The sequence below is a fragment of the Cololabis saira genome, chromosome 6, assembly GCF_033807715.1.
Source record: "Cololabis saira isolate AMF1-May2022 chromosome 6, fColSai1.1, whole genome shotgun sequence".
Taxonomy (NCBI): Eukaryota; Metazoa; Chordata; class Actinopteri; order Beloniformes; family Belonidae; genus Cololabis; species Cololabis saira.
The window spans coordinates 39,778,493-39,802,797 of record NC_084592.1 but is presented as its reverse complement, the minus strand read 5'-3'; the positions used below and the strand labels follow the sequence as shown (position 1 = coordinate 39,802,797).

The following is a 24,305-nucleotide window of genomic DNA, read 5'->3' as shown; positions in this document are numbered from 1 at the left end:
ATGTCTGGAGCCGCAAAAAATGAAAAGTCTTGTATGTATAAGCCTTAGAAATGTCGAGAAAAAAGTCGAAATGTCGAGGAAATAATCAGAATTTTGTGAAAAAAGTAGAAATGTCGAGAAAAAAGTCAAAATGTTGAGAAAAAAGTTGAAATGTCAAGGAAATAATCTGAATTTTGTGAAAAAAAGTGGAAATGTCGAGAAAAAAGTCAAAATGTTGAAAAAAGTTGAAATGTCAAGGAAATAATCAGAATTTTGTGAAGAGTCGAAATGACGAGAAAAAAGTCAAAATTTCGAGAAAAAAGTCGAAATGTCGAGATTAAAAAGGAAAGGAAAAAGGAAGAAAAAAGAGAGAAAAAAGAAAAAAAGGAAAAAAAGGAAAAAAGAAGACAAGAAAAGACAAAAAAAGAAGAAAAAAAACAAAAAAAAACAAAAAAAAAGAAGAAAAAAATGGAAAAAAAAGGTCAACATTTTTGAAAAAGCTCCAGGGAGCCACCAGGGCGGCGCTTAAGAGCCAAGGGTTGCCGACCTGTGATCTAGCTGATAAATAGATGGATTTAGAGGAGTATATGTTTGTCAGCAGCAGCAGCTACGTAGACTACCTACACCAATCCAGCTCAAGCCAGTTAAATGTTTCTGACTGCAAATTCTCACAGCACGGTTTAATGACGATCAATGATTTACTGTCTGATTAAAAAACATAAGTTTTTACATCAACGGCTACAGAAAATGAAGAAAATTACATGCACGTGGCTTTACCCTGGAGATGTCCTGCCCGTCGACGCGGATGCAGCCGCCCTGAGGGTCATAGAACCTGAATAGGAGACGCAGGATGGAGCTTTTCCCGGATCCGGACGGTCCCACCTGCACAAACACAACGCTCACTTCTAAGTTGTAACATCTGGCACAGCAACGCTTCTCAAGTTGATGAAGAAATAATCAGCTGTTCTGACGAAACACCTCGGTTATTAATGCAGATTTAAGATGTCTGATTCCAGGATCACTGCACCTGAATACCATCGCCTCCATCTATGAACCACAGGGGTCATGAATGTGCTCATTTTGTCTGGATATTCAAATGAAAATGTCATCTATATGTGAAAAAATGAAGGCTGATGAAACACCTATTAACACCTGTCATGTCTCAGTAAATGTCTTGGAAAATAAATAGCCAAGAATAAAACTTAGATAATTAAATGTTTAAATCTACTGTCCAAAGGAATATTTAAAAACATTTTATTATCTATTTTTGTTTATTTATTTAAACATTTCTAAATATGTTTCCTTATTGTATGTAAACACGTTATTTTTCATATTTGAAATATATATTAAATATATTTAAAGATATTTGATTTTTTTTTTATTTTAAAAGTAATTTTCCCTTCCTCTTTATGACACGTGTTTATTTATCTTTTCATTAATTCTCTCATTGATCATTTAATTAATTAATTTTAATCATTTATTTATATGAAAACTTTTAACTTTTATAACTTCTATCGCATTTTCCCGCATTAACCAGTAAAGTCATTTAAAGCAGGAAGTACTCTCGTTCCTCGATGTTTATGGAGAAAACATCCACGAGGAGTAAAATGAAAAGCATGTTTCGAACCACAAATTCTCAGCAAAATAGTTTGAAGCACATTTGGATTCCTAAAGTGCACCTGGAGGACAGGGGACTGTCGGAGGAGGCGGTGGTTCCTTTGCTGAAGTCTTTTTAGCCTCCAAAGTTGTCTGAAGAGAAAATAACTCATTAATCCTACACCGTAAAAGCAGGGGATTGCACCTTTTGTCCCTATTTACGTTTTATTTGCCACAATGTTGTTAACGTGACCATAGTTAACTGTTTCATCCAGAGATTCACATTTATCTGTTTCACAGAGACACACAATCCCATTTATGGGAATTTTGCATAATGGTTGATTAGGACAAACAGGTCAAAGGTCAAAGGAGCAGGGACGCTTAGTTCTGGACCAGCAGTCGGTCCCAGTCCTTCTGTCCATCTCAGAACATAGAGCTGCTTTTTTAACTAGTCTGAGGAACCACGGACAACGCGTTTCAGTGGCGGCACGTGATTAGTTGGGTTTCCCAGCCAAGCTTGGAGTTCATGAACGGGTCAAGGAGCTTTGAGTAGCATTTCAAATGCTACTGTACTTCAAATGCTATACACATTTAAACCAAGCTTTATTCGAGATTAAGATCTCCAATTGATTTTGATTTTCAATTGTTTTGATTTATTGTCTGAAAGCAGGGTGTCCTCATGACGGAGTCTTCAGAGACATAATAATAATAATAATAATAAAAATAATAATATTTGTCAGTATATATCTCATGAATAGGCTTGCCAACCGTCCCGTAAAATACGGAATTGTCCTTTATTTGAGAAAAAAATGTTGCGTCCCGTATTGAACTAATACGGGACACGATTTGTACCGTATTTTCATTAACTTTTACACCATATTCTAGTTGAATTATTGAAATAAATTAACCTTTACACCATATTCTAGTTGAATTATTGAAATAAATGAACCTTTACACCATATTCTAGTTGAATTATTGAAATAAATTAACTTTTACACCATATTCTAGTTGAATTATTGAAATAAATTAACTTTTACACCATATTCTAGTTGAATTATTGAAATAAATTAACTTTTACACCATATTCTTCACCTGTAGGCTATATTCTACATCTGGGCTGATGTGGACATACATAGCATAGGAGGATATTTCAGTTGCTAGTATGGTTGTCTGTCTGTACAGTCATGCAAGTTCAATGCTATTAAAGCACTTTAAACTTTAAATCAAAGCATTTAGTTTTTTCATATAAAATAAACACATTTTTATTCAGTTCAGAAGTTTTGGGGCTTTTTTTTTGGCTCCTGCGCTGCTGAAATCAGGGCGTCCCTTATTTCTATTTCTGAAAGGTGGCAACCCTACTCATGAAACACATGCTTTTAGCCCATCGCTAGCTAGTTCCATCATCAAGCCGGGTCTTCAAACTTCCGCCAGGTCCAGAAGTTTTCTCTTTTAAATGTAGAGGGGAAGATTTTCTTCAGCAAGCAACTTTAGAATAGTTTAAAGAAGTTAAAAGTTAAAAGAATAGTTTAATAGATACTGCTGTGCAGAAAGCAGGAAAAAGAGGTTTCTTTGGGTGCTCAAAGCAAGCTAGCACGATCTGGGGCCAGGTTCAAGCAGCCAAGATGGAAGCTTAATATAACGGCAGCGTCACAACAAACATTAAGTTGGCTGGATCTCCGGTTTACGTGTGTGGAGTCTCGAAAGCCACAGGAAGCTTAAATAAGCTTCTGATCCGACTCAGCGGTGACACTTTCCACTAAATCCGAAGCACAATTTACAAATGGTCAGTTAACTCCAGGGATGGTTTAAATCATCTCCGTGATGGGTTGAGGAGACCGGTTTTGGATATACATTTAGGGAAAAGACACCAGGGGACATTCAAAGAGTACTTCCTTTTTGCTCAAAGAAACGGATGTTTCACTCTGTTAGCTGTTACGCCATCAATGTGCTAAAGTCTGTTTCAAAGCGAGTTTGAGCTCTGCATATTATTTCCTACAAAAATGATTTATATTATATCGATTATATCACAATATTTCAGATTTGCAATGAGATGCAATGTTTATTTCTTCCCTGACATGTTTCAGAAATAAATTTGGGTGCTAGTTTATAGATGGCAGGGGTGTAGACATGGTGCTCGGAGGAGAACATACCAGAGCGACAGTCTGTCCTGCCTCCAATGTGAACGACACATCCTGGAGAACCTCGGTGCTGCATTCAAACACAAAACAGAAACAGACGGAATGTAAATTAACTCTGTTTATTCCCAAAGCCAGGGGCAGAGAAGGGAAGAAGAGTCCAGTTCATTAAAGATCAGTGTGAAATCACTAACGTTCATGATTTATCATATATCGATACTGGAGCTCTTCCCCTCTGCACATCTGCTCCTTCTTGTCAGTTAATTTAAACATAAATGGTTCTGCACAGGCAGGTGAACACACTCAGCATCTCAAAGTCATTATTGTCCTCCAGCTGATGGTAAACAGATGTTTTAAGACTTGTGAAGCTGGACAAACACACTGAAGCGCAGCCAAAAAACAAAAACATCCTCTCTTTCAAGCATTTCATTTTACGCAGCTTGTATGTAGCGGGGAATCAGATCTTTTGTTGGCCACACACCCGGGAACGTAGCTGAAACAGACCCTCTGAAACTCCACCTGACCTGCTGTGAGCTGCAGGTCCTGTGCATCGTCAGCATCCTCCACCTGCGAGGAAGAGGAGGAAAAGAAGAAGAAGAGAGGGAGGAAATCGGGATTCAAGGAAGAAGAGATATGGAAGAGAGAGGCAGAGTGGTCGGGGTGGGTGATAGGGTAGCAAAGACAAGAAGAAGAACAACAAAACAGAGAGTGAAGCTTCATGTGTACCTCTGACAGAAAAATGAAAAGTTAACTATGTTTGTAGGTCCCACGTGGGGACGTCAGGGACGTCTCCATTTAGCTGTCAACACACCGGCCTGACTCTGTGATGCGTAGGGTTGCCACCTTTCAGAAATAGAAATAAGGGACGCCCTGATTTCAGCAGCGCAGGAGCCAAAAAAAAAGCCCCAAAACTTCTAAACTGAATAAAAATTTGTTTATTTTATATGAAAAAACAAACAAACAAAATGCTTTGATTTAAAGTTTAAAGTGCTTTAATAGCATTGAACTTGCATGACTGTAGAGACAGCCAACCATACTAGCAACTGAAATAGCCTCCTATGCTACGTATGTCCACATCAGCCAAGATGTAATATAGCCTACAGGTGAAGAATATGGTGTAAAAGTTAATTTATTTCAATAATTCAACTAGAATATGGTGTAAAAGTTAACTTGTTTCAATAATTCAACTAGAATATGATGTAAAGGTTAATTTATTTCAATAATTCAACTAGAATATGGTGTAAAAGTTAACTTGTTTCAATAATTCAACTAGAATATGGTGTAAAAGTTAATTTATTTCAATATTTCAACTAGAATATGGTGTAAAAGTTAATTTATTTCAATAATTCAACTAGAATATGGTGTAAAAGTTAACTTATTTCAATAATTCAACTAGAATATGGTGTAAAAGTTAATTTATTTCAATAATTCAACTAGAATATGGTGTAAAGGTTAATTTATTTCAATAATTCAACTAGAATATGGTGTAAAAGTTAATTTATTTCAATAATTCAACTAGAATATGGTGTAAAGGTTAATTTATTTCAATAATTCAACTAGAATATGGTGTAAAAGCTAATGAAAATACGGTACAAATCGTGTCCCGTATTAGTTCAATACGGGACGCAACATTTTTTTCTCAACTAAAGGACAATTCCGTATTTTACGGGACGGGTGGCAACCCTAGTGATGCGTGACCTTTTATCATTCAAACTCTAAATTCTTATAAAGTAGTTTTATTCTCAAGATTTAACCAAGTTATAAAAAAGAGAAACACTAAACAAAAGAAGTAAAAAGAAAACAATGACAACTAGCTAATGAGTCATCACTTTAGCTACTCAGCACCAGCATCATCAAATCTGACATTGTACTTGTGGATTAAGAGTTAAGAGACAGGAAGAGAAGGGGTCTAAATACTTTCTGTACCCACTGTAGGTTGTCACAGTTTTGGGTTTTGTCATGGTTTTTGTATTTTATTTTGAAACACCATGTCCTTGTGTTAGTTTTGTCCTGACTTCCCTTGCTCCCGTCTGCCCTGATCGTTTGCACCTGTGTCTCATCAAGCCCTCTGTGTATATCTTGTCTTGTCTCTCCCTTTCTCCCTACCGTTCCAAAGTTATCTCCACCACGTCTCATGTCGTGTTTTTTGGGAGTTTCCGTCAAGTTCAGGTTATTTTTGTGTTTGGAATCCTGCCACCTGCGTCTCCTGCATCTGGGTCCAACTCATCCAAACCATGACATAGATGGTTAAGTCTGGGGGGGTTTTTGTACATGGTTGTAGATTTCCTTGCCCTGTATGTGTTGCTTTATTGTGAATCTTTGCTATTCTGTTATAAATCAGTGGCTTCTGTCAGAATGTCAGATTTAGTTAATAATTTTTTTTCATTTGCACACATTCACTTTATTTCTCTCTCTACCAGTCTCATTTTCTTTAACTCTTCACCTCTTTATACGCCATTTACATTTTATGACCACCAGTGTCTACAGCCCGTCTATCTTCATCCTCCTCCTCCTCCTCGTCTGCAGTTTCCCAAGCTGAAGAAAAGGGTCGCTGTGTTTTTAAGGTGCTCAAATGCTTTTGTCTACATTCATGCGGCTGTTTACCATATCAAGGGTCTGTGAATGTAGGGCGCTTTAGTGAGGCAGCCGGAGGACGCCTTTTCCCACCAAAACACACACACAACCAAAACTACATTCAGACACACACAGACTTGAGTTTTAGAGTGTGTATAAGAGCACAAGTACACACAAAGTTGCACACAAACACTTTTTGACCTCCTAATCTACCAACTCCTGACTGTGTGAGACTTTTTGTGAGCGGAAGTCGAGTGGTACTCATCTGTCATAATTAATGCTTTTACGTTTCTTAAAAGCAGATTTGCTTGTTTTTTCTATCAGAACCAGTTTAACTGTAACTCAGTTACAGTAATAGTCAAAAGGTAAAGCAGTAGTTACTTTTCATGTTGACCTAAACAAATACTGTCTCGTAATTGCATACACTGTGAATCTAAAAGTGGATTAAACTGTATTTTTTAAGTTCCCCAGCTCTGTCAAAAAAATCTAATTTTACTGTTATCAACAATAATGGAACTGCAAACCATTTTCCCCCTGAGGATCAATTCATCAGCAGCTCAATCAACTTAAAGCGCTCAAACTTCAAGATTTCTGGTTTTCTTGTGGTCTTTCTTTAAAACTTTAACTCTTAACACTTTTTTGCATTTGTTCTTTCCTACTCTTCCTCTACCTTTTGCGTTCTCCCTTGATTATTTCCCCTGTATATAATTGTATCTGACCGTACCACCTAGGGTTGCCACCCGTCCCGTAAAATACGGAATTGTCCTTTATTTGAGAAAAAAATGTTACGTCCCGTATTGTACTAATACGGGACACGATTTGTACCGTATTTTCATTAACTTTTACACCATATTCTAGTTGAATTATTGAAATAAATTAACCTTTACACCATATTCTAGTTGAATTATTGAAATAAGTAACTTTTACACCATATTCTAGTTGAATTATTGAAATAGTTTACACCATATTCTAGTTGAATTATTGAAATAAGTTAACTTTTACACCATATTCTAGTTGAATTATTGAAATAAATTAACTTTTACACCATATTCTAGTTGAATTATTGAAATAAATTAACTTTTACACCATATTCTTCACCTGTAGCTAAATTCTACACCTTGGCTGATGTGGACATACATAGAATAGGAGGCTATTTCAGTTGCTAGTATGGTTGTCTGTCTCTACAGTCATGCAAGTTCAATGCTATTAAAGCACTTTAAACTTTAAATCAAAGCATTTTGTTTTTTCATATAAAATAAACACATTTTTATTCAGTTTAGAAGTTTTGGGGCTTTTTTTTGGCTCCTGCGCTGCTAAAATCAGGGCGTCCCTTATTTCTATTTCTGAAAGGTGGCAACCAGGGTACCACCTGATGGTTTGACAGACCCCCGTGTATATATATAAATTGGTACTTTGCTCTGTTTCTTGCGACTTGAATATGCTTCTATGGGCAGTTGTTTTGATTGAATGAAGAACTATTGTTTAACTAATTTTGATCTCTTGCAACGGGGTCCACCAAAACCTCATTCTGACAGTTTTTGTCAGACCAGAACAACAGGAATTTGACTCGTGCCTCACCTCTCTGTGCTCTGCCAGCAGCGACATCATGTTCTCCATGTCGACAAACGCACTTTGGATCAGCCTGCAGACACAAATGACACTCAAACACTTTCACAGCGGTGCTTTGGTGATTTAAAGGGCTAGAATCATTTGCATAGTTTTCTTTAAAGTGGTGGTAATTCCATGGTTTCATCTTCGCTATCAAAATCAGACTGTATTAAAAATCTGTTGTGGTGAAGTGTAAAGGTTAAGAAAGAATTAAAAACTCAGTAATTATGGGATATTTGAGACAACTTTGAGACTCTGCAGCTTCTTTGTCAGCAGTTTAGCAACACTGAGCTGCTTTGGTGCAGGGTTGTTATTGTTGGTTCTCCCAATTTGGTTAATTCATAATTTACTTCCTGTTTTATTTTGAAAGTCTGTTCCTTAGTTGGTTGTGGTTTAACTTCTTAGCCCCTGTGAGTTTATACATTGTCTTCTCTTTCCTTTTTTCACTGTTAATCAATCTTGTTTTGCACTTTTTTGTTGTCGCTGTTGTCGTCTTCCTTGAAATCTTCTGCGTTTTTTGTTTTTGTTTTGTTCTTTTGTTTTGCTTCTGTTGCCCCTGCTTTTAGCACTTTTTGGACTTCCTGCAGCTCCAACCCCGGCTTCCCTTCTTTCGGGTCTTCTGAGAGAACAAAAAGTCAGTAGGGTGCATTATCTTTGAATAAATTGGTTTCAGCTTGTAGTTATTGAACTGCCAGACTTTTAAAGCTGGAGTTAATTTTGAAATTTCCACTTAAATTAAAAAACAAAAGATATTTTATCACCACCGCCGATACAACAAACACGCTTCTTGGAGCTGATCTTTTTTTAATTTTCTTTTTTAACTCATTAATCCGTGACATGCGTTTTCATGATAAAATGAGTCAAAGAAATAATAGCAGCCTTATGTCCCCAATTCAGCGTGTTGTTTATTTAATTTTGTTTTAAACTGCAACTCTAGCAGATGTAGCATGAATAAAATATACAATCACGGTATGTATTTTAGTCACAGTTGGTGCTCAGAGGCATCTTCAGAAGAACAGAACATTTTCGGTTGCTGTGTTTTAAGAAATAGAGACGAGGATGTTGTTGAACCCTGATCTGTAGGCTTGAGTTCTGTCACTGCTTAAAAAAAAATCTACTTAGATTTCTGAACACAGCCGACCCAGAACACACAGCGTAAAAGCTCTGGCAGGAAAATTGTTTGAAGGGGTAACGCCTCATTATTGCAAACTGTTAAAGTCCCAGAAAAATGTCCTTCTGCCCTCACCTGTAATAGGTACCAAACCAGTTCAGGGGTGTGTAGAGCTGAATGATGTAGGTTCCAAACAGAACGTAATCTCCAACCTGCATGACAACAAAAGCCATCCAGGTATAATTAAATAAAAGCTGTGAAACCTTTTTTTTTTTTTAGTTTAGTTTAGTTTATTTTCGGTCATGACACACAAAAAAATAAATAAAAAACCAAGAATAAAACTGACAACAAGAAAACGTTCAATTGTTCAAAGAAAACATAACAAAAAAGTTTACAGTATACAAATAAACAAATAACATCTAGACCGAAAAAAGGGGTAGGCTGAAGCAAAGCTTATTATTTGCCTACCCTCAAAAAGATTAATTAAATTAATAAAATAAAAGCAAAAAGTAAGAGAAAGACTGCCCGTAAAACAAATTGCCTCTGTAGGGATAACAAACATTCCTCAAAAAATAAAAGATTTTTAAAATAAAGGTGCAGTCTACATGTTACCTTCATCCTTAAAAAATCAAAGCAAATCACCAATTAAATAAATAAATAAATACCCAAATCAACATCAAGCCACTCATTAATTTAATATAAGGAAATCATCCTTCTTTTCAATGTTTTTTTAAATAAAGTTAAAGTTCTACATAATTTCAAATCTATATCTAATTTATTCCATACATCCACTGCTGCCACTGTAGTGCATCTTAATTTGGTGTTGGTTCTGATTGACAGAGTTAAATCTCTGAGGATGCATGAACAGGCTCAATAGTTCTCTGCAGTGGTCGGCACAGGTGAGTCACCTACGTTCTTACGGAAAAGCAACTTTTATGCGGTGTGTGAGTCAAACGCCTGTGGGATTTTCAAGAAACTTTCCAGAGTTAAAATTAACTTAAGTCTATAATTAGATCTTAAATAGTGTACATTTGCCATGGAGACCAAAATGGCATGAATCAAATCAGTTTTAAGTTTGAACGGGATATGCATTTGAAGCAAAAGGGCATTTAATGTCTACAAATGGGACAATTGATGGTGATGATGAAATTGAATAAATTGCCATTTTTTAGCCTCTGCCAAGACTCAGAGTGCTGCACTGATCGATTCACCTGCTGTTTTCCTGCTCCAAACTTCCTAAAGATGAAGCTGATGATCATGACTTCATGTAGCCAAGAGAACCACATCAACATAAAGCAGAAACATCATCCTCACGCCACTAAACTGTCTCTTGGCCGCACCTACAAATTCTGTTTGTAATAGCTACGAACAGAACTGCTGACCCAGTCCCACTCTGGCAGTCCTACTCTCACCAGAATTAGTCCAACAAATGATGTTGACCAAACGCTACGAGGTGAGCATTTGGTCAATTTTGACAGTGAATAAACATTCCTTTGTCGATACCTGGAATTGTCCGTGAGAGACCATGTAGGCACAGAGCAGCGATCCAGCCAGCAGTCCTGATCCGATGATGATGTTTTGGGTTTGATTCAGCAGAGCGAGAGATGCTGAGTTCTTCCATTCGCACCACTGCACAAATGAGAAATCAGTTAAGTGCATCTGAAGACCTGTAAATACGGGAGAAATACAAATGGTAGACAGCATGAAAAACGCACCTGATATTTGAAAATGGCTTCTTCAAAGCAGCGGACTTCATAATTTTCAGCATTGTAGTATTTTACCTGCGAGCAACATGCAAAACATTCAGGAGTTCAACTGACTTTCTTTAAAACAGCTGAGACAAAAACTCAAGATTTATCTCAGACATCTTTAACAAGCATTGCTACTATGAGCTGCTGTATTATATACTTAAGGAACTGTTATAATACTGCTGAGCGTGTAACTACTGCTACAGAGGTTACAGAGAGTAACCCACTTAAGTGGCAAAATAGCATAAATCACTTTATACAACTGCGTTCCCGCCTTCCTCAGCAGGGATGTGATGGTGCCACTTACCGTCTCGAAGTTGAGCAGCGAGTCTACAGCTCTGGATTTTGCACTGTTGTCCTGGTTGTTCATCTCTCTCCTGTACTTTGTTCTCCATTCTGTGATCAAGATGGTGCAGGCTGCAGACAGGAAACAGGCTGCTTAAGCTCAGCTTGGCAGTAGTGAGAAGAAAAAGCATAACATCATTTTCCACTGAAGGGCAAGATACAATCAACAAAAATGAAAGAACTGAGTACGGCTCTTACAAAAAAATGGACCAGTAGTTGAACAGGTGTGTTTGTAGTTTAGAGCAGTTTTAGAACTTTATTTGCAGATCTACACACTCCTGTCAGCAATATTTATGATTTGAAATGTGGAAAAGCCTACCGGTACTTCTATTTTTGTAATTTTTGCGCTATAATACTGTATTTTCTGGACTATAAGCTGCACCTGTATATAAGCCGCACCCGCTCTATTTAAAAAAAAATAATAAAAAAAGATATACAAGCCGCACCTGTATATAAGCCGCATCCGCTCTATTTAAAAAAAAAAAGATATGCAAACCGCAGATATTTATGTTGTTAGATTAGATATTTACTACATGTACAGAAGGATTTTGAACTGTAAATGTTGTACATGTTTGTACCTAAATAGATCCTTTCCTAACAGTGTCTTTTAACACGGCAGCAACTTTGCTGATTAAAACGGGACAGAACCAAGAGAAAATAACCGCTATTTATTTATCTTTTTATCTGTTTGAAATCTGCTTCTACCTACTTCTATCTGCTAAAGAAGAAGTAGCGTATTCTTCTCTGCATTTATTTAGTCTTAGTTTTTATTTTAATTCCGGTTAGCACTCCCCCTAGTGGTGGAAGAAAAATCCACAGAATAGCCGCACCTTTGTATAAGCCGCATGGTTCAAAACCTATGAAAAAAGTAGCGGCTTATAGTCCAGAAAATACAGTAGTTGTTTTTTTCTTGAACTAAAAGGAAGACTCACTGAGGTAGAGGACCATGCAGGTGAAAACAACGAGTCCAAACCAGACACTGAAGTAGGAGACAAAGTAGATGATGGCGATGATGATGTCACAGATGGTGGGGAGGATACTGAACAGGATGTAGCTAAAGACAGAAACAATCACATGTTGGTGGGTTTAAGGACCGCTGGATGTAGCTGAAGGCCTCCACCCGTCGCACCTCAGCAGGTTGTTGATAGACGAGGTGCCACGGTCAATGCTCCTCAGCACATCACCGGTGTGTCTCTCCAGATGCCAACGTAAAGACAACCCATGCAGGTGAGAAAACAGACGCACCTATAGAGTGGAGGGGGAACGACAGAGCAAGGTCTTGAGTTGCGCCCAGAAAAGAGAAGCAAAGCACATTTATTAGTAATATGCATTAGGAAAAAAACGGATATCACCAACTCCTTCTTACTTCCAACACATCATATACGACTGCTCGGTCAGCGTTTCTTAGAGTGCTTTAATAATGCACCCTTTTAGAGTACCCATTTTTGCCAAACATATCTACAGCAGGTTGGAGGTAAATCGTTGTCATGGGACAATTCACCATGGAAACCAGAAAGGGAAGACTGATTTTTTTTTAATTTGGTTTCTAACTCTGATACTCTCTGACAGACTACCGGGTTTTGGTGACTTCAATCTGACAAAGCAGTACCAGAAGAGGGAGAAATGAAAAAAATAATGAATTCATTAGGAAAATAGATGGATGGATATATTCATCATTTTTTCTATAACCACTTCATCCTGTTCTGAACCATGAAGGTTGGTGCCTACTCAAGCTGCCATCAGGCAAGAGACGGGGTGCACTTGGACAACCCAGCAGTCCATCACAGAACCAGACAGAGATAACACATGGCAAGCCAACAGGCCATGGAAAACTCCTTAATTAACATGTTTTGCATAGAAAAGAGCAGAAAAAACATTTAATGTAAGCTTATACTTGTTCCTACAGAAGATTTGGATTCAAAATGTGAGCTATTAGTGAGACCCGCCCCTCAGACTGATAAGACCCAATGGCTGTGAGTATAAGTTCCACAAGGAACTCTGCAGCTTTCACCTCCACAGACAAAACACTGGAAAACTCTCATCTGTTTTATGGAGTATATGACAAATAAAATAAATTAAAACAGTGTGTCTGGGGTAACACCTACTCCAGGTATGCTGACAGGATCTGGAATGGAGTTTATTTTAGTCCATTTCCTAAATCCAAAAAAAACAGAGTTAAATGTCTACTCTAGATTAGGGTGCCAACTTAACCTCCAGAAGATCTACAAAGATCTACGTGTCTACATTTGCTCAAAGGTAAATCAAAACAGAAGTACTTTTAACTCTGTGACTGTTACCTGAAGTTATTTGATAGCACATGTTTCGTAAACAATGCAACTCCTGGCTGGAAAGTTCTTTGACTTCGGCCTTCAGCACCAGTCAACCTTTAACACTGTCCCAACCCATCATTAAAGACTTGAAGATGACAGTTCTTTCAGATCCAAAGCTCAGGACCACTGTGGCTTTGAAAGGATGAACAGTACTGTCTTCAGTAGTTTGTTTTTAATACACACGAGGATAAATCTGCTGTTTGGGTTTCTGCATCATCGATTTTCACTTGTGATCTTGGAACAAAGCAGTATTGCTTAAAATTAGTTCCGTTAGACCAGGGATCAGCAACCCGCGGCTCTAGAGCCGCATGCGGCTCTTTAGCGCCGCCCTAGTGGCTCCTGGAGCTTTTTCAAAAATGTTTCACTTTTTTTCCTTTTTTTCCCCTTTTTCTTCTGTTTTGCTTCTTTTTTTCTTCCTTTTTTTCCTCTTTCTTTCTCTTTCTTTTCTCTTTTTTTCTCTTTTATTCCTTTTTTTCTTTCTTTTCTTGTTTTTTTTTGCTTTTTTCTTCTTTTATTCCTTTTTTCTCCCTTTTTTCTTCTTTTTTTCTCTTTTTTCTCTTTTTTTCCTTTTTTTCTTTCTTTTTTTTCTTTTTTCTTCTTTCTTTCCTTTTTTCCACTTTTTTCTTCCTTTTTCCTTTCCTTCTTAATCTCGACATTTCGACTTTTTTCTCAACATTTCGACTTTTTACTCAACATTTGAACTTTTTTCTCGAGATTGTACTTCAACATTAATCTCAACATTTTGACTTTTTTCTCTAAATTTTGACTTTTTTCTCCACATTTTGACTTTTTTTCGACATTTCTCCTTTCACCATTTGTCTTCATTCTAAGGCTGATACAATACCTTTCATTTTTTACGGCTCCAGACATATTCGTTTTTTGTGTTTTTGGTCCAATATGGCTCTTTCAACATTTTGGGTTGCCGACCCCTGCGTTAGACGCATCTTGTTCAACAATTGTTTTAATCTCCACATTTCAATCTTAACGTTGTTAATAATTATGAGACTGAAGAAAGTTGGAGATGGAAATGAAAGGGAGCTGAATGGAAAGAAGTGACGGGTACCTGAACACCTCGGCTGGTGAACTGCTGAACTTTGATCCACATAAACTGACGAAGGTTGCTGATGAAACCGGAAGTACCTTCGGATACAGGGGAGGCAAAGACGGAAGCTGAGTGACAAGACGAAGGTGGAGGATGGAAAACAAAACTGGGGGGATGAAAAGGTGAAATACAGGTTTGGTAGCAGCTATTGCTGTCCGAAGGATGACTTTTCACCAACATACCTCACATACGTACCTGCTCCTCCTCCCTGTAGGAACTTGAGCAGTGTGTAGATGCAGACGGTGGAAACCAGTGAGGTCCAGGGGCCTCCTGCAGAAAGCTCATTCACTGCACACACACATTGATGTTTTCATAGCATAACCTTTGAAAAAACATGTAAAATCCCTTCACTTTGAGGATGTTATTCAGGTCTTCTATGCTATGACTAGTTTTCTTCACAGACTCAATTATGTATCTTTCATTGGACCTGTACCAAACCTAAACTTTAACATCATCTCCTTGCAGCTTTTCCTTTTATATGTAAATTTAAGACACAGTAGACCCGGGAACAACCAACAGCTTGATATTTGGACTCGTGCAGATATTTCCATGCGTCATCTAAACATGCTTATTCCCATTCAAGGTCACGGGTTCCTGCTGGAGCTTAGCCCAGCAGCTGGGATAAGCAATGGACTGGACTGGTTGCCAGTTTACAGACATATAGTCAATTTAGAATAACCAAACATGTGTGTGTTTGGACTGTCGTGGGAAACGGGAGAGAACCCATGAAAGCATGTGGAGGACATTGCTAGTGCACGGAAAGGCCCCAGACCAGATTTGAGTCAGCTTCGAGCTGTGAGTAGGGTTGCCACCCGTCCCGTAAAATACGGAATTGTCCTTTATTTGAGAAAAAAATGTTGCGTCCCGTATTGAACTAATACGGGACACGATTTGTACCGTATTTTCATTAACTTTTACACCATAATCTAGTTGAATTATTGAAATAAATGAACCTTTACACCATATTCTAGTTGAATTATTGAAATAAGTTAACTTTTACACCATATTCTAGTTGAATTATTGAAATAAATTAACTTTTACACCATATTCTAGTTGAATTATTGAAATAAATTAACTTTTACACCATATTCTAGTTGAATTATTGAAATAAATGAACCTTTACACCATATTCTAGTTGAATTATTGAAATAAGTTAACTTTTACACCATATTCTAGTTGAATTATTGAAATAAATTAACTTTTACACCATATTCTAGTTGAATTATTGAAATAAATTAACTTTTACACCATATTCTAGTTAAATTATTGAAATAAATTAACTTTTACACCATATTCTAGTTGAATTATTGAAATAAATGAACCTTTACACCATATTCTAGTTGAATTATTGAAATAAGTTAACTTTTACACCATATTCTAGTTGAATTATTGAAATAAATTAACTTTTACACCATATTCTAGTTGAATTATTGAAATAAATTAACTTTTACACCATATTCTAGTTGAATTATTGAAATAAATTAACTTTTACACCATATTCTTCACCTGTAGGCTATATTACATCTGGGCTGATGTGGACATACATAGCATAGGAGGATATTTCAGTTGCTAGTATGGTTGGCTGTCTATACAGTCATGCAAGTTCAATGCTATTAAAGCACTTTAAACTTTAAATCAAAGCATTTAGTTTTTTCATATAAAATAAACACATTTTTATTCAGTTTAGAGGTTTTGGGGCTTTTTTTTTGGCTCCTGCGCTGCTGAAATCAGGGCGTCCCTTATTTCTATTTCTGAAAGGTGGCAACCCTAGCTGTGAGACGACGGTGCAAACCACCAAATCTGTCTGCTTTCGCTTCTGTTTGAAATTAAAATAAATCTGTCGCTCTTCTTACTCGGGCTTCTGATTTAATCGAACCTCCTCACAGTAGAAACACATTCATTGCCGTTTGCACAAGTGGTGGGAATCACAATGACGTGGACGAAAAGAGGAAAACAAGCAGAGGCGGAGGATGAGGAGGAGAAGAAGAATGACAAAAGAAGATAAAGAGACACAAATAAGACTCAAGATGAACTGGACTGAATCATTTTGTCTGCGTTCTTTAACTTTTCAGTGTGTGTATGTTGGGGGGGGGGGGTTCTCAGCTCTCTTGCATCACGGCCTGGAACTAGGGGGGTGGTTGGGAGGCGGCTCAGACCAGGACACAAAACCTCCGTTGTACCGGTGAGTTAACTCCACCAAAAAAGGCTGCTAATGCTGGCTAAGCATGACTGGCAGGAGGGGTGACCTCTCTGAAAGCCCCCCACGCACACATCAACAGCGACTCCTCCTCTCTCACACACAGACACACATGAAAACCTTCTCCACGCCTTCCTCATCCCACAAAGCAGCACTCAGCCTCATTCTCACCGCGCCGGCTCATTCTTTCATGTCCATCCAAAAGCCAAATGGCCGTTTTACTGAAAAGGAAAAGCAGCTGAAGACAAAGTGGACGCCTACTTCCTCTGAAGTGGAGACTTCTGGGTCGTTGCCTTGTGGGAGAAGCAGACTTGTGTACAAAATAGGGTGCAAAAGGCCTCTGCAGATAATGTCACCCCCTCCTGCCGAGCGCTGAATCACCACCCTGAAACTCATTCTGCTCCCTTTTTACAGTTTACTCACCCTTTCCCTGCATAAACTTTGCCTGACATCTCAAACACTTCCAACTTGAAGTAAGCTGAACCTGATTTATTTGTTGTCTCCAAGTTGAATCTGATGTCTTGTTTCAAAGATTTGATTTATGATATCCGGTTTTGTAGCTGAGGAAAAGGGTGGAGTGAAAGCGTGTCGGCGTGTCTGGTTGACCTCTGAATCTGTTATCATCGGACTCAGCGAGAAGCTTTTTGTGCGTCCTGAACCGGTTCCAGCAGGACCACGTTAGCTGCCGTTAATTACAGCCTCTGCTCTGCATGCTGAAATCAGGCCAGCAGGGTGCAGGTGATGAGATGAAGGCTTGAGGAGGAGGAGGAGGAGGAGGAGGAGGAGACTTTTTCAAACTGGCCCTCAGTACCAGACTCAACAGGCTTGCAAATACACTTCACTATTCACTGCATACTTGTCATGTTAATGAACATACTGTATTCGCCCGTAAATGTGTCGCTTATTTCAAGCTTACTTGATTTCTGTGCGCAGGTATCACTGTTAGGATACGTAATATTCATCATTAATTGTTTCTCTGTCCAACAGTAATATTTATCCTTTACTTGTGGTCAGAGCCGCCTGGGAGATTTGTGAGGCCCTGTGCGAAATAGCGGGGGGGGGCCCTCGAGAGAAATTTTGGGGTTTTTCGGGTCGGATTGAGTGTCTATATGTGCAATTTTAACTCTCCAATTAGCAAAATACTGGATACCTTCCCCTGCCTCATCATCATCTCTTGCCTCGACGCGGGGCCCCACGGCTGCTTGAGACCCGGTCGGATCTGTGATTTTTGTAACAAATTTATCAAACAAGCCTTTCAGAGAGGCATTAAACTCTTCCATTTTCTTTATTTTTTTTCTTTTTTCATCCCCTGATGGAAATTTCCTGAATCTGTCTCGTTCTCTCGACATTGTGTGACAGTTTGTTCCAACTCCACCGTCTGGATCAGAGCACCTTGTGTCTGCGCTTGGTCTGATCAGTTGTATGGAACAACAGACACACGCATCATTGCACATATATTTATTGATATGCACAGACTAGTACACATTTAGGTCTGTAATGGAACGTGTCTGTTGATATTTATAAGGGAAAAAACGAAAAATAAAAACGAAAAAAAAAAAAAAATTGAAAAAAAACAAAAAAAAACGGCCCATAGCGCGAGGCCCCTTGGGGCGCGAGGCCCCGTGCGGTCGCACGGTTCGCACACCCCTTGAGGCGGCCCTGCTTGTGGTCCAGATTATAAAAGTAATGTATTACATTGCTCACTACATCAGTCAAAGTTCAGTCACATTTAATTGATAATTCCTTTATTTCGTCACCAAATTCCGATCTCCACGTTTACCCGCTCAGCCAGCATTTATACGCACGCCCCATCTGAGCTGCAAGCGGGCCGCAAAACAGGTCCAAGGTGGCCCGCTTTTATACCCAAGTAGCCTGCTGTTAACTTAAATGAGTCCCAAATGTGAAATTTCAGCTCTCACATGTGGGAAACTGCTTTTTTTTTTTTCAGCAGGTGAATACGGGTCCTGAGTGGATAAAGCATTGAGCTTGAATCTCCACGGTTTTTCTTCTTGATCGACCTGTGAAGGTTTTTGGCAGCACGGGAAGAACATCTGTCATGAGTAGAGGTGCGAATCAAAAAAAGGTTCCATCTCAAAACGATAACAGCTCCACGGCGCTAAACTTGTCAAATTCGTTCAACAATGAGATAAAAGAGGGGAGTTTGAGCTGCAAGTATGCGATGACTGACTAACAGCTGCGTGTTTAGTGTCACATTACACCTCCATGTTCCTAAGACTGTATATTTTCCAATGGCAAATAATGATACAGCTCGACGTAGTGCAACAACTTAAATACTTGGGTGTGATTTTTGAGTCGCAGCTCAGCTTGAAGCATCTTGTCAAAAAAGATAATCAGCAGAATAAAACTGAACACGTCCCGTTTCAGTTAGGAACAACAACGTACGTAAGCAGTCAGCAGAGCCGCATCTTAGCTCGGTGATTACATCACTACCGGTGCTTAAAGTGGGCTGGTAAGTGCCCCCCCCACCCCAAGTTGGCCATCGTATTGTAAGACAATAGTAAAACCAAATGAAACTGGCTCTGAAGGTTTTCAACAGGAAACCAAAAATGCATCTTCACTGTTGCAAACATATGAACTGCTAAACTTGGAAAACGCTGCTGAATACACTGGATCTATTTCTGTATAAAACCTCAGCTGCAAACAATTCAAATGGGTCAACCAGAGCAGGATTTAAAGGAGACCGTTCTGTCCCACACAGGACAGGTGGACCGGGACGAGCTGCACACACCTCTCCCGCCTCTAAAACACAGCGTTGATACGAAGTGCAATGCCTGACCTCGTGATTCTTAGCTCATTCAACAAATATTCCCAAAAAATACGGTTTCTGGAACATGAAAACCGAGTTCACAGCTTTGTATAATTTGTGACCTGTATGTCACTGGTTTAGTTTTGTTTCATTTATCTGATGGTTTGTTTTCTACAAAGGACCATCAACCTGTCCGAGGGAGAAGAGACGACAGTTAGCCCGTTGCTAACATCTTCTGGTAAATGTTCATCAATATAAGTTGGCTCTATTTAAATCAAATACACTTGAAACTTCCAACTAACGTCATGGCAGTGGTATTCTTGGAATCTGAGACAATAAAGCGGTCGTGTTGAAGCCAAAAACCTGCAGAGGCGAATTTGTTTCCTCATTAAAAGTCGGTCTGGAATTAATAAAGGAAAGATCAGATTTAAACTTCTCAGGAAGATGAAGGCCGACTTTCCTTCACAGGACTTTGAGAGAGTTATCCATGCTTTTATTACATCTCATTTGGATGACCGTATATTGATTCTCGATCAGTCATCGCTGCAGCACTTGCAGGGTTGCTGCAATATGAACACGTTGGTCCTGTTCTGGCCTCCTTACGCTGGCTCCCTGTCTGTTTCAGGGTCCAGTTCAAACTTGAATAAATTGTTTTTAATGTCTCAAAGGCTTGGCTTGTTGACATTGTTTGTTGTATTGTACAACACTATTTCAACTCCTTGTTTTAAATGTGTTATATAAGTACATTTGACTTGATTTTAATCAGAAAGTTTTGGATGGATAAGCATAACGGACGATGGGTTGGCTATTGATAAAACTCAATTACCATCTCCGGGGGTTAGATGAAGACAATCATATATTACAGCAGAAATGCTTCTTCTTGAATGAGATGTTAATTTTAAAAGCAACAGCAGAAGTGTTGGAGGTTAATAACAACCCCACAGCTCTGTAACATCAGGAGGGTTCTGCAGACTGTATTCTCCCCTAAGCTGCCCCAACAAGAGAGGCAGCATGGACAACATGTGACGGCACCACCATCTAGAGTTTTAAGAACAAAATGCAGCAGACTGGCAACAAGGCACTCAGCTGTATGAGCTGCTGGAAGCTTGCTTTATCAACGAAATTCCAGTTAACAGTGATATTAAGACCCCGTCCACACGTAGCCGGATATCTGCGGATATCTGCTAAACCGGAGATATTTTCCTACGTTTGGACCTGTCATCCACACGAAAACGCAAATAAACGAAGGTTTAAAAAAACTCCGGGCAAAGTGAAGATTTTTGAAAACTCTGTTTATGTAGATGCGTGTAGACACACACAACCGGAGTTTTTCGTTTTCGAACGTCACATTATGCGCCAAAACAACAACAAATCTGCTCTGACGTGCGACTTTAATTTACTACAGAACTACAGATGATCCAGCATCTGTTCTCTATTTATTAAATAAATGGTCTCTGCTCTTGACCACCGCTTACTGCGTTACACCGACACAGAGGCTACGCCGTAGGGTACGCGGCGACGCGCACCCTACGGCGTAGGGACCGCGGAGCCGCGGAGGTGCAGCTTCCCCGGGAGCCGCAGATTATCTACAGGTTAGAATGCTTTTGAATGTGGTCGAAAACGCAGATCTTCGGTTATGTGTGGAAGGGTTTTTTTTTTAAAAACGATGTAATGTGGATGCAAATTTTTTTATAAACGGAGGGGGGAAATATTCGGATTTAAAAATACCCGGCTACGTGTGGACGGGGTCTAAAATGTGTCCAAAGCTTAGTATTGCTCAAGTTTAAATTCCATCTGTTTTCTAACATGAAGAATGTTTCTCAGTTTCTGTTTTGTGGTGGTTTTACCAATGTTTTTGGAGTAAATGGGCACCAGGACATTAACCAGCCGCTCTGCCGCCAACAAGCCCACGCACAGCATCACCAGCCCCTGCAGCGATGAAGTGCCTTTGGGCCAAACGTACGGCAGGAGCAGCCTCACCTTCCTCCCAAAGCCCTGCCAGACAGAAGGTGACGGGGAGGAGGAATGTTGGATCTGAGGACGGAGAGAGAGGAAGGGACTGACACCTGGAGGTCTGTGGAAGCTGAGGGATAGTTGTCATCATATATGTCATTTTACATGAAGTCATCTTTGCTCTGCCTTAATTACTTTTACAGACACAGGTTTGTTCAGACACAGACATAAAGAAATGTGTATAAATTTAGCTGATGCAGCGCGTCAGTGAGCAAAGCCATGCAAAATCCCTGCTCAATACCTCCTCCTGTAGGTCAAAGGAAATAATACACTCAGAGGAAAACAAAAGGTGGGAAAATGTCTCCACATAATAAAACTTTGACCTTTTCTACCTTTGAAAGGTCACATGGAAGCATTCCTCCGATTTGAGCCAACGATCACCAGGACAACATTAGTAGACTTCAGTAGCCATAAAAAGTTTCATCAGACTCTCTTCAACAGGGAGAAAAAGAGACCAGGACCAGCAAGACTGACAGGTACGTGGAAACAACTGGGCCACAGCTGGGCTACCTTTGGCCCACTGGCAGAACCGGGGCGTTATGTGGGCCAGATGTGGCCCGGGAATTATGAGCCAGGCCTAACAAGGGTTATGGCTAGGGTTGCCACCCGTCCCGTAAAATACGGAATTGTCCTTTATTTGAGAAAAAAATGTTGCGTCCCGTATTGAACTAATACGGGACACGATTTGTACCGTATTTTCATTAACTTTTACACCATATTCTAGTTGAATTATTGAAATAAATTAACCTTTACACCATATTCTAGTTGAATTATTGAAATAAATGAACTTTTACACCATATTCTAGTTGAATTATTGAAATAAATTAACCTTTACACCATATTCTAGTTGAATTATTGAAATAAATGAACTTTTACACCATATTCTAGTTGAATTATTGAAATAAATTAACTTTTACACCATATTCTAGTTGAATTATTGAAATAAATTAACTTTTACACCATATTCTAGTTGAATTATTGAAATAAATTAACTTTTACACCATATTCTAGTTGAATTATTGAAATAAGTTAACTTTTACACTATATTCTAGTTGAATTATTGAAATAAATTAACTTTTACACCATATTCTAGTTGAATTATTGAAATAAATTAACTTTTACACCATATTCTTCACCTGTAGGCTATATTACATCTGGGCTGATGTGGACATACATAGAATAGGATATTTCAGTTGCTAGTATGGTTGGCTGTCTGTACAGTCATGCAAGTTCAATGCTATTAAAGCACTTTAAACTTTAAATCAAAGCATTTTGTTTTTTCATATAAAATAAACACATTTTTATTCAGTTTAGAAGTTTGGGGGCTTTTTTTTGGCTCCTGCGCTGCTGAAATCAGGGCATCCCTTATTTCTATTTCTGAAAGGTGGCAACCCTAGTTATGGCATGTGTCATATTGACCAGATGTGGCCAAGATGTCATGACCTGGCTGTGATAGTCACGGCAACACGGCGAAGTTCAAGGCCTCAACAGCCAAGAGAAGGGATGATAAACCTTCAGCCAAACCTCTGAAAGCAACATTCAGAGGCTTCAGTTGTACACGTACGACCACAGGAGTCTACCATTCTGAACCGTGATCTGATGGCTAGTACTTTAGGCCGCGTTCAGACTGCCAGCCAATATCCGATTTTTAGCCCATCCAGATTGAAACTGGATGAGTCTTTTGAAGTCTGAACAGTCCCAAACCGCATGAGATACGATTTTTGCAAACCAGATCGAAACCACCTCCGGAAGGTAGTTTCATATCGCATTTGGGCAGTCAGTCTGAACAGCTCCAAACACTCAAATCGGTTTTGACTGTCCGTGACGTCACTCTACGCGACGCCAGACCAGACCCATGCGCCAAACCACCCGCCCATTTCGAGTTGTGGAGCTACGTTACAGGTATGGAGCAGTCGGAAGATGCCGAAAACAGCAGTCCTTGGACAGAGGAAGAAACTAAATGCCTCATTAATCTGTGGTGAGCTGGCTCCATCTTGTTATTGTTTTTGTTGTCGCAATTACATGACGTCACACAATACACGCGCTGGGTGACGCCTCCGCTCCGACGGCGTTGCTACGGCAACCCGTCAGATCAGTCAATGATGTGGCCCAGTCTGAACAGAGCCAGATCCGATTTGGACAATTGCTAAAAACAGTGTGGACAGTTAGCCCTGAAAATCGGATATGAGAAGGAATCAGATATGAATCAGATTTGCCTGCAGTCTGAACGCGGCCTTAGTGATGGGTAAGGTCCTAAATCTCTGATTCTCCAACACAAGTGCTATGTTAAAATACCCCAACTGCTGTGTCTCTGGAAGGTAGAAGAAATGTGGTAAACAAAAAACTTACATCAACATTCACAGCTCCTCGTTTCCCTCCCGGTTTACTCTTCGTGACGACATCTGCCATGTAATCAGCCGCCGGTTGGTTTTTGTTGTTTGCTGTCAGGACAAAATCTGCCGCAGCAGGACAACACCTACACGCTGGATATTACTGCAAATATTTCTTTAGTTGCGCGTCAGTTAGTCACAGAGTTTGACCTGCTGTGATGGTTATTCAGACTAAAGTAACACACACACACACACACACACACACACACACACACACACACACACACACACACACACACACACACACACACACGCACAGAAAAACACACACCTCTGTTGTGGTTCAGGCTTTGACTTTAAAGTAGCTGTGGTCAGCAATTTGTTTTGACCTGCTCTGCAGGGCTGTGGGTGTGTGTGGGTGTGTGTGTGTGTGTGTGGGTGTGTGTGGGTTGTTCTTTTTTTCAGTTCAA

The 24,305-nt window shown here is 39.2% G+C and overlaps 1 protein-coding gene across 4 annotated transcripts in view; it reads right to left on the bottom strand.

Moving 5' to 3' along the window:
- Positions 1-24,050, bottom strand: part of abcb6b (ATP-binding cassette, sub-family B (MDR/TAP), member 6b) — a 51,483-nt gene extending 27,433 nt beyond the window's left edge. For 2 of the 4 annotated variants that reach the window (XM_061724565.1, XM_061724568.1), the window contains exons 1-14: positions 23,855-24,050; positions 21,340-21,526; positions 14,724-14,816; positions 14,490-14,566; positions 12,226-12,341; positions 12,029-12,150; positions 11,059-11,168; positions 10,719-10,784; positions 10,507-10,632; positions 9,139-9,215; positions 7,863-7,926; positions 4,192-4,277; positions 3,726-3,783; positions 757-861 (exon numbers count right to left, since the gene is read on the bottom strand). In XM_061724565.1, the coding sequence (XP_061580549.1) occupies positions 757-861; positions 3,726-3,783; positions 4,192-4,277; positions 7,863-7,926; positions 9,139-9,215; positions 10,507-10,632; positions 10,719-10,784; positions 11,059-11,168; positions 12,029-12,150; positions 12,226-12,341; positions 14,490-14,566; positions 14,724-14,816; positions 21,340-21,526; positions 23,855-23,914 (1,347 nt within the window). In that variant the 5' untranslated portion in view covers positions 23,915-24,050. The remainder of the gene's footprint in view (positions 1-756; positions 862-3,725; positions 3,784-4,191; positions 4,278-7,862; positions 7,927-9,138; positions 9,216-10,506; positions 10,633-10,718; positions 10,785-11,058; positions 11,169-12,028; positions 12,151-12,225; positions 12,342-14,489; positions 14,567-14,723; positions 14,817-21,339; positions 21,527-23,854) is intronic. The other 2 variants (XM_061724566.1, XM_061724569.1) reach the window with 2 other exon arrangements.
- Between the last annotated feature and the right edge of the window lie 255 nt (positions 24,051-24,305).